The 10,841-nt window shown below is 32.4% G+C and overlaps 1 protein-coding gene across 2 annotated transcripts; it reads right to left on the bottom strand.

Moving 5' to 3' along the window:
• Positions 1-1,155: 1,155 nt before the first annotated feature.
• Positions 1,156-7,874, bottom strand: LIS (WD-40 repeat family protein / small nuclear ribonucleoprotein Prp4p-like protein). Of its 2 annotated transcripts, none has more exons than XM_020355105.3 (6): positions 7,715-7,874; positions 3,514-4,417; positions 2,958-3,411; positions 2,659-2,856; positions 2,472-2,553; positions 1,156-1,469 (listed from the first exon to the last, which is right to left on the bottom strand). In XM_020355105.3, exons 2-6 carry the CDS (start codon positions 4,401-4,403, stop codon positions 1,375-1,377), a joined length of 1,719 nt encoding a protein of 572 aa, XP_020210694.1. In that variant the 5' UTR covers positions 4,404-4,417; positions 7,715-7,874; the 3' UTR covers positions 1,156-1,374. The 2 variants fall into 2 exon arrangements, with proteins under 2 accessions (XP_020210694.1, XP_020210695.1); XM_020355106.3 differs by having other exon boundaries at positions 3,514-4,454; positions 7,715-7,873.
• Positions 7,875-10,841: the final 2,967 nt, after the last annotated feature.

Here is a 10,841-nt window from a genome sequence, read left to right as displayed (position 1 = left end):
AGCCCATTAAACGCATATTCAAATACTAGTTGCACCCCTCTAAATTACTATATACACCTCCTAAGAAGAAAATTACAAGAGCATAAATTCTTACATTATTTGATCCAAAAATACAATGATAGAATTGAGAAAATATTTACAAGCAAAAATAAATAAGAGAAAGTAGACTATTAAAAGTAACTTAAACTCAATAAAAGCTTGAACTTGGCTAAGCATAATTTCATCATCCCTTTTCTCTTCAAGAGGATTTGTCCCCAAATCTTAAGTCTCTTCTTCTATTTTTTAAACACGTACAAAAGATAATGAATTACAAGTATTAGAAGTATTATTTTCTTGATGATTTAAGAGACTTAGCCTATTTATCGTCTTTGTGTGTGTGATAGACCAATTCTTTAGGACTTTTATTTTATTGGGATCCTCTTGAATCCTTTTTATTATATCTAAAATTAAACTATATTTTTTTTATTTTATTTAAAGGAGATTTTTCACTAATAGAGGGAACCTTTTTCTTCACTACCACTAGATGTGGAGGAAGAAGATGTAGTCTCCTTTGGACTACTATATTGATCTATGCCCCTTACTATCATGGTATTCTTGGCGAGACATTGAAAAACAATGTGACTTCTCCCCCAAACACTTAAAATACTCCATGCAACTTGTCCTATAACTAACGTAGGGGTTTTCTTTTTCTTGTGAGGGTTTGTTTTTCTCTCTTTTCTCCTTAGATGGCTCACTCTTAGGGTAATTCTTTGAAGAATACCCTTCCTCTTTATGGTACCTCTCTTTCCGAGGCTTACGATTCCTTAGCTCATTATGGTAGTAGTCATCTATGTTGAGGACATCACTTTGTTCACTTTTGTTCCTGGATGAACTACTAGAATAACTACTACCATACTTGCTTTTGTATCTCAAGATCTTTTCTTCTACTTTTAACCTTTGAAGCTTTAGCTCTAGGAGAGTTTTCTTTTCTTCTTTCTTTCTCTTTTATTTTTTTTCTTTTTCTATTCTTTTCTCCTCTCTCCATAGGTTTAATGCTTTTAGTTCAACCATGAGTTTTGAAAGGATTCCCATTCTATGCATATTGGTTTAGTCTTTTTACTGGTAAATAACACAAAAAAGGGGGGGAAATGCCGAAGCAGCAGCAAAGCAGGATGCTACATGAAAATTAAGTGATATTTACTAATTCTACATCAACTGAGAAAGTTAATAGTTCAGACTAGATTAGTGAAGCATTCAGCGGCAAACATCTTTTCAATGTAATGTATAATTGCTAAAAATCCAAGCGGAGTCATGCTACGTTGTTGTTTCTAACAAAAATGATGAATCTAATTTGCACCACCGAGTCTTTCAGAAATAGCATCCCATCAAAATAACCTAGTCAACATCCATAGCTTGTTGTTCATTTGTCGTATTGCTGGACCACAGTTTTATGGTGCGATCATGGGAGGCAGTAACGATATACCCGCCATCTGCAACCAATATAACAACAATAATGCTAAAATCAGAAGAGCATGACTCGATAGACAAAAGTAATATTTGACATAACCAATAATGCAAATTGCTAGGCTATGGATAGGTTACTGGACTGTTTTTCACACTGTTACAGGAAATTATAAAAGAGATATATATAGAGTTTAATGGTGATGTTCTAATAATATAAATAGTTTTGCACAACCAATCAATTAGATACTACTGTTAGTATGATTTTTTACTTATTTATTATAAAAATTAACAAATTATCATAAATAGTCGTTTGTGATTAGATGACAGTATAAAACTACTTAACATTGCAATGTATCACCTATTTTCTCATACATTAACCTTCAAAGCACACTTATAGTCCTACCGTGCAGACATGTTTCGAAAACATTTATTCTCAAGACTTGCACCATACATTTTCAAATGACTCATAAGGTTCAAAAGCTTGTATACCATATGAAAAGGCAATTATATATGAACATTAAATTTGATGAAGTCGTCGTCTTTCATTTCCTTTAATTCAGGCAGCACATCTTATCCATGGCTTGTAAGAAGGAAATGAATGCAGAGGAAAAATATAAGCACATAACAAATGCCCCCAGCTCGATTACATCATCTCAGCAAAGCTTAAACTAGGTTTGCAATTTTAGAGTTTCATTGAATTTTCCATGAAATTCGTGACATTTCTAACCCACTACGTTGGTTTGTACTGGTGATTGAAAATTGGGCATAGCATGTACCCATAAAACTAAATGCCACGCATCATTTGTTTTATCAATCCATTACAACAAACTATCCAGATATAGCATTAGCCTATCAACACACTCACTAGTTACTTGTTAATTCATCATCTACGGTTTGACATTTGAGGAAAGGACACTGGTGTAGTGGAACTGACACATCAATCACACAATAAAATAGCACATAAAAAAGAAAAATGATTTTGGAATCTGAGTGATGGATGAGTAATTCCTTTCTAATCAAAATCCTACCTGCAAGAACATCCACAGAAGTAACTTTTGCTTCATGCCCAGATAGTGTCTTCACAGGCTTAAAGTCACGGCCTGACCAAACCTGCAGTTAAAACATAAATATAAATAAATATACTGAAACGAAAATAAAGAATCCTAAAATTTCTCTCGAACAAAATGTTGTTTTAGGTAGAAATAGAATATATACCTTAGCAGTCATGTCATATGAGGCAGTTACTAAAAAGTAACCTTCTTGTGGCTCAAATTTAACTTGTGATATTAAATTAGCGTGAGCAGGAATAGTATAAAAGGATTTCTTCTTCCTCAAATCCCAAATCCGACAAGTGTTGTCTTCACCACCCGTAGCTAGATGATATCCGTTAGGTGAAAAACTGACGCCGAGAACCTTAAAATGAATAACAATCATAATCAGCCTTATGAAATGTCTAGTGTAAAATCATGATCCTGAGTGAGAAAGAGAGCAGGGCGTGGTCTTTAATGTCTTACCGGCTTGACATGACCTTCCAGTGCAAGTATACTTCTTCCAGTTCGGAGGTCCCAAACACGAGCCAGAGCGTCTAGTCCACAAGATGCAGCTAATGATCCATCACGGTGAAAAGCCAAACCATATACACTTCTACTATGGCCTTCTTGAAGAAGCAACTCGTCTCCTGTTTCTATGTCCCATAATCTCCATGTCTTGTCAAAGCTAGCAGTGCCCAGGTACTTCCCTGATGGATGGAAGGCAATGCGAGCAAGACGGTCTAGATGACCTTCAAATGTCTTCAAAAGAGATCCTTGATCATTCCAATACTTTGCTGTTCGATCAGCAGAGGCAGTTGCTAAATGATCGTGAGTAGGAGAATAAGCAACATCAGTAGCACGCTCTGTGTGCCCCTTAATGGTGGAATGTTTTTTTATTTTGGGCATGCTCCACAACTTGGAAGCTCCGGTCAAAGAACTACAAAATCAAAACAATCAGTAGTAGATTAAAATGGTTTGACAAGGCAAGTTAAGGTAAAAAGTAAGGCTTGAGCCCCACAACTAGCAACAACAAACATACCAGGTAGCAAGCCATTTTCCATCCCTCGAGAAGGAGCAACCAGAAAGCGGCCGATCATCTCCAATTTCACTGAATTCAAGACTCAAATTCCCAGCCTGCTTCAATGCCCAATCCATCTCTGCATCCATATCTTCATCTGGATCATCCCTTCTTCTCTGTGCACGTTGAATCCGTAATGCTGCCCTTGCCAAAGAATATTTAGCAATATAAATTCTGGCATCCAGGAGAGCCTTTGACCCTTCAGTGTAAAAAGGATACTGCAGTTCTTCCTCGGCCTCGTCTTTTGGAGCAGAAGCTGCAGCCTCTTCATCCTCATGAGCTTTCATCAGCTTCTCCAGCTGACCTTCTGCATCCAGCTTCGCCATAATCATTCGCAACCTGTCCCGTCTCTCCATCTCCCTCTCACCAAACAGAGTTATTGGCTCCCCAAGATGGCGAAGCCGAGCTCGCACAGCCATATCATTTGTAGGAACAGCAAGAGCAGCAGCACGCCTCTTCATCATGAGTTCCTGCATTGCCTTTTCCTGCCGCTCTCTAACCAGTCTACTCTCTTCGGATATCTCATATTCCCCAGGCCCTTTGTTAATTCTCGTATTTGAGTCATCATTGTCTGAATCAGAATCACTTGATCCAACCTCGCCATTTTGTGGCACAGGTGGCCTAATGACTGGTGGCCGAACCGGAAGCGGTGCCAGCGGGCGAGGGGGAGGAATTGCAGGAATTGGAGCTAAAGGAGGTACAACAGAAGGTGCAATAACTGGTGGAATAACAGGTTGTATGGAATGGGGTAGAGATGTATTAACGGAAGAAACAAGGTCTTGACCATCAGAGGCAGGTATTGAAGGTTCTTCAGTAATAGTCGATGTGGTATTTTCCTTCTCCACTTCCATGATTCCTACCCAACCTAAAAGGATAAAAAAACAATACTTGAAAATTTTGAACTGCAAAATCAAATTCAAATAATCATCATTACAAACATAAATAAAACAGCTGTACAGAAAAAATTAAATGTAATTGCCAATTTGTCATGTGTTAAAAGAAACACAACTGCAAAAGTGCTGACGGTGTATAATAAAACCACAAAAAAAGCATCCAAGAATAAAAAAGCCCAAATATCATTGGCTTTATAGATAGGGATGTGCATGAATATGAATAGGTTTGGCATAAAACCAAACCAAATCTTGTAAACCAATTATAGGATTGGATTTCAAAATCAACCCATTACTTTTCAAAATCAGTTTGGTCAAAACCAATACGTTCCTTATTTTGGTACAGAAAAAAAGAAGTTCTTTGATACAAAATTCATTAATAAATACAAATTTTAAACTTTTTTTATAAAAAAAAATCCAATTATAAACCCAGTTTTTGATTACTGTATAAAATACAATAAGACAAAGCCTCACAGGTAATGCATCCCCAAACTAAACTAGGGAAGAGAACAGAGCACATTTTTACATATTGATCACATTTAGGAACTCACGAAACAATGCAGAACAATGCACAACTATTGACTATCAACAAGTGATTTTCATATTTCCAACATGTTACTCAATCTAAGGTTCCTTCAGTCCAAATGGTCAAGCCTCAGTCTGAGACCCCAATCAAAGAGCATTTTATTCATTGTTATTAGTGACTGTCTTGTTATTATCCAAAAATAAGTTGATTGGTCCACAGCTTCTAAATAGAGGTTTGTGGGACAAGGTAACGAGGAGGATCTATCTAGTTCAAGTGATAAGCTGATAAAAGTTAGGTTGGGCCTAATTATTTTCCATGTTGTCTTTCATATAATTTTTCTAACTCAATTTTTTTAAAAAAATTATGCATTTAAAAGATGGTTTCTACTTCTCTCAGGATTATTTAAATTGCTATAGTGAGCAGTTATATTCACATATATTGGCAAGTGGCAAACTTGCTAAATTACTTAGAGCATCAGACCAGAATGATGTTCAGAAATCAGAATAACTAGAATCAATAACTATATAGCTAGGCTGACCTCAGCTCCGTTTTTAATTATAGAAATTAGAAAATCCTATTTATTAAAGAAGAAAAAAAACTATTTTTGTGCCTAACCTAGCAACTTCAGCTCTTGACATGTACTAAAAAGAATCTTCCACCAAGTGGTTAGAATTTAGCCCTCTCTGCTCTTATTCTAGATAATTATTTGCAACAAAATGGTTTTCACTCTGGCATAAAATTTTCTACACAGTATTAGCAACAAAATTCCAGCATACTCAGATGATAAGTGAAAGCACAAATCCAAGTTATGAGAGGATTTATGTCTAATAACAATGAAGCATTGACCATCTAAACACACCCTACTAAAAAAGAAGAACTATGTCTGTGAGCATCTCAGGAAATAAAAAATTCTAATAGAAGACTTAATTTATTGGTGAGGCAGAGATGGACCAAGAAGTTTGCCCAGGAAGCATGGACAATTAAAAAATATAAATCAATGTCAAAACATTTAAAATTCTAATGAGACACCTTAAACTTTTGTGTTGAACCCTGTCTGAGCTTCTTAGCTATTAGTCCCATACAAAATAATTCATGATTAACAAATTGATATATATCCACTGGGTTTTTCACCTTTTTCTTTTTGAACTAGGGTATTCCTTAGCCAGAAACCAAACATTAATCCTTTGATACTGAGATCTGTTTTAGGGAATGACATTTCTTAACAGATTTTGTTCGATACAGACGGATCTAGGGATCAAACCTCTGATCACTTGCTCAAAGGACAAAGTTATCTACCAATTAAGTCACACCTTGTTGGTTCGCAGATATAAGTAAATACTAGAAAGAATGCAGTTAATTATTATTTTCAAAATGTGAAAGAATTGTGCCAAAGTTTTGGAGTATACATTTTTATAGTGGACATTAAAGACTTCATATCCAAGCATGTGTTCCATGCATAAAGTAAATGAATATATAACATTATAACAGTGTATTTTATAACAAAACATCAACATGCTACCTCCTTTTTAGGCTTTAGGGAGTAGGGACCAAAGACCAATCTGTCATTGACCACCACTAACAAACCATACCAAAACTGTGAAATTTAAAGTTCTAAGAATATGCTTTTTCTATAACATGCTGTCTCACATTAAGTCTGACCTTTCCCCTCCCCTCCCCTTGCAATGTAGATTAGACCTGAGGAGAGAAAATATAACTTATTCACCAATGATTATGTTATCTAGTTATCTATCATCCACCCACTCCTTTTTACTGTTAACGTTTTTTACAATTAAATGAAAAAGAGAAACAGAGAGCATAATAGGATTGCTAACTAAATAGGATGCGTCTTAATGCATCACGAATAGATAATTAGTTATTCATTCTTACTAGAGAATTGTTTACAAGAGAATGAGCTGGAAAATATGTAAATTGATAGACTCAAAATCTGAAATTGTAAACGAACTGTCACATTCACAGATTCTATCAAATGTAAAAGAAAAAGTATGAACACAAATAAAATCCCAACTATAAACCCTAGACAAAAGAACTGCAGCAAACTAAAATTCAGTTAGTCAGAAGATCAGCTAACCCTCTTCTCTGTGTCTTGTTAAAAATCACCTAGATCCAAATCCCCTTCCCTGAATTCTCAAGTGAGAAACTCAAACACAATGAAACATACAATGTCATCCAAACCTACCAAGTCAAAACCTCTTCCCATCTAGCAAAACGACTCAAAGCTTAATAAAGTGGTAAGAGGTAGCCAGAACCCATTGGTGATAGTCAACAACCACCATCAATTAGAAAATTACAAAATTTCAGCAACCTCAACTGAGACCAAATAAATCATAAAGCATTTAACTTTAGCTTCACCCATCAAGTCGAAGAAACAATGACCTATTGTCTTAATATGAGTGGCAAAAGACTGTGCAGGAATCTGCAGAAATCTAGAAAGAAAATTGATTCACTACAACAAACAATACATAGCCCACCAAGCTTTTTATCAAACACATAGTGTGCAGTGGTAGCAGAACCGAACAACGTGCCACAAGCCTCACTCATCAATTTACCACTCAGTTTTCACCGAAATCAATAATAGGCAGCGTGCAACAACAAGTATTAGTTTAAGACACTTTTATCGAGGGGATCTTATGCACGAACATAAGCATGGGTAGCTTAGTTAGCGATACACGAGAGTGTAGAAAAAATAAAGATTGCAGTGAAATGGGTGAAGCAATTAAGAGGGTACCTGAAACGCTATTGGGTTTGGAGAAAGAAGAAAAGTTGAAAGTTGCGTTGCTTGCTTGTGCTTGTAGCTGAGGCGGAGGAAGAACAACGAAGGACCCTTTGCCCAGAATATTTATTTATATTTGATTTTATTTCAGTATTTGTAATTGTATGCTACCTTGTATATATTATAGTGTGTGTACGTGTTGTTAAAAGACGATGGTTGGGGAAATGACATATATATAGCACTAATTTCAAACCAATTTTAATTTAACATGAAAGTGAAAGTTCAATTCAACTTAATAAAAATTTATATAGTATGACTATAATTGAAAAAACATGAAATTAAAAATTAAATTAATTAAGGTTAAATTGTATTTTTTTTTGTATTTTATTAATATATAAATTTGTTTTCTTTATTTTAAATAGAGATATTTAATTTTTTATTTTTAAAAATATGAAAATTTGATCTTACTATCAATTTAATATTTATTGATTTTTAGATTTTGACATTATTTGATGATTTATCACAACTTAAATAATGTGAATGCGATAATTAGAGACGTGACATATAAAATAAAATAAAAATTATATCTACTTTAAAGAGTAATTGGTATTTATTTTATTAATAAATTTTATTTATATTTATTTTAGTTTTTTTTATTACTAAATGTTATTTTATTAAATATTATGTCACTTAAACATGAATAAATACTAAAATTTAACGATTAATAGATGTCGATTTAATAAAAGACCAAAATTCTGTATTTTTAAAATTAGAGAGGCTAAATATCTCTATTTTAAAATAAAGAGACCAATAATATTATTTTAACCATTAATTAATCAATCCATATATATATAACATAATATAAGAGTATTTTTAGAAATTTTTCTTTAACAATAAGGTATTTAGGAATTCTCTTAACTTCATATATCTAAGTTAGTTTATATTTATTATAATTATTTATAAATTAAATTTTAATATTTTAAAATAAATTATTGGTAAATAAAAAAACATTAGTGCTACTATATATCATAAATCTAAAATATAATTTATATATTTAGAAATATTTTATTTATTTAAAATTTAAATATAGTTTATATATTCAAACATAATACTTATTTATGTACATAATTTATTTCAAATTTTAGTTATATACGATAAACATTTAATCTCTACATTATACAAGCTAAAATACTAGTTGTATATATCAATTATGGAGAAAAGATAGATACTAAGAAGTTAAATAGTGTCAATAAAAAATCCAACACTTTTTGAAATAGTGAAGTAGTATCAAAGACCTTACCAATGTAGACGAAAAGTTAAGAGAAAATAACACAATGTATTTTTATACTGACTCGTTTCAACCACTGAAATTTTGTCTAGTTCTTAATCAATCTTATCAAGTTTCACTATCTTTTACAAAGATATAAGTATTTTTTCACAAGTCACTTCTGGCTCAACCTAAGTATTCTTTGACTTGCCTCTTTAAAAAACTATCCAATTATTCTTTGAATAATGAAGTCTCTTCAAACTTAAACAACCAAGTATTCTTTAAGAACAAAACCTTTCCCGGCTTCAAGTAATAACACAAAGTTTTGTCTTACTATCAAGAGGTGATACAACTAAATTAAGTATAGAGCCTTTTACAAAAAAGAATGAAGATGATTTTTTTACAAAAGTTGTTCTCTCTTCTTTTTTGAATCTTCAAGCTTCTTTATATAAATGTTTCATCAAGATGACTATTGCAAATCCTTGAATATTTCTCACAGACTTACTTTGTCTGTCCTCGTCTTCCTTGTGAGAAGAAATGTCCATTGTGAGCATTAAATGTATTTCAACAAATTGTCACTTCTTATCAAATCAATGAGGCAACTTTTCACCTTTTTGGTACCAAGTAGAATGAACTGTTGCATGTGTCAATCAATAATGACTTTTTATGATATCTCATATGCTTCAAGGGATTTGTTTGTCTTTTCTCTAATACAAAGCATGTCTTTGTTTCTTTTTGAAGTGTGAGTACCAAAGGAGCTTTTTATTCTTTTCGATATGTTAAGGAATATCATAGACAAATGCAATTTGGTTATCAGACATCATAAATGATACATAATAAATGCATTCGTCTTATAAACAATATAGTTTATCTTAGAGACTACGCATCATCATAATCAATCATATATATTGATTCATCTTACAATATGATCTGAAAAAGTTTTATTTGAAAAACATCTAAGTTTCTTATCATTGAAACATATGCCCTAAGGGATCCAAGATTATCTTTTGATCAAACAATCTCCCTTTTTTGATAATGAGAAACACATTTTTGAAAAGAAAAAATGTTACGCACAACAAATCTAGTAGATTTCAATTATTAGACAAATAAGTAGTATTCAAGATATTTCTTATCAACACAAATTAATACATTTAGAGCAAGTATTCTTAATATGTTTAAATAGATCATATATCATTTTAACACAATTATTCAATTAATCAGAGCTTATATTTATCAAATCATATATATTTGTGTAGGGGTGTGCATGGTTTGGTTTTTCCAAAAAATCACATTGAACTGAACCACACCATTTTATTAAATTGAACCAGTTTATAAACCATTTGAACCACTTTAATAAATCGGTTTAAAACTGAATTATTTTAATAAATAGGTTTATAATCGGTTTAAAACCAGTTTCAAAACCAAACCAATTTTTAAAACTGATTTTAAGAAATAAACTAATTTTAACCGATTTTAAGAAATGTACCCGTTTTAAACAATTAATTTTCCTATATTCTTTCTTCTATATAAACATCAGAAACTAGTTTATTGACTTTTCTTATATTAAACCAATTTCAAAACCTATATTTTTTTTCTGCTAAAAAAATCCAATTGCAAAACTATCATAATATAGTACAAGTGCAGTACTGTAGTTCTACTAATTGGTATTTCTTGTTTAGTGTTCCCTAAATTCATAATGCAATTGCAAAACTATAATACACTACAAAAAAAAAATTGCACGAAATAAAGGCTCTTTTAGTTTCTAGATTTTTTGCTAAAAATTTAGCCCAAAAGAATTTTTTTTAAATCCTGGTATCTTTACTAAACATATAAACAAGAATTGTCCAATTGAGAATGAGTATAACGTGGAGGTGT

The sequence above is a fragment of the Cajanus cajan genome, chromosome 7, assembly GCF_000230855.2.
Source record: "Cajanus cajan strain Asha chromosome 7, NIPB_CcT2T_4, whole genome shotgun sequence".
Classification (NCBI taxonomy): Eukaryota; Viridiplantae; Streptophyta; class Magnoliopsida; order Fabales; family Fabaceae; genus Cajanus; species Cajanus cajan.
Note: the sequence above shows the minus strand (reverse complement) of the source record. Positions and strands in the feature narration are given on the sequence as shown.

What these genes read in the sequence shown, in the direction of transcription:
- LIS (XM_020355105.3), bottom strand. Translation starts at nt 4,403, where the DNA reads ATGGAAGTGGAGAAGGAAAATACCACATCGACTATTACTGAAGAACCT. An exon ending in TGGAAGGTCATGTCAAGCCG is followed by an intron (nt 2,857 to 2,957) that starts GTAAGACATTAA and finishes ATTCATTTTAAG; the next exon opens with GTTCTCGGCGTCAGTTTTTC. An exon ending in TTCTGTGGATGTTCTTGCAG is followed by an intron (nt 1,470 to 2,471) that starts GTAGGATTTTGA and finishes TATTGGTTGCAG; the next exon opens with ATGGCGGGTATATCGTTACT.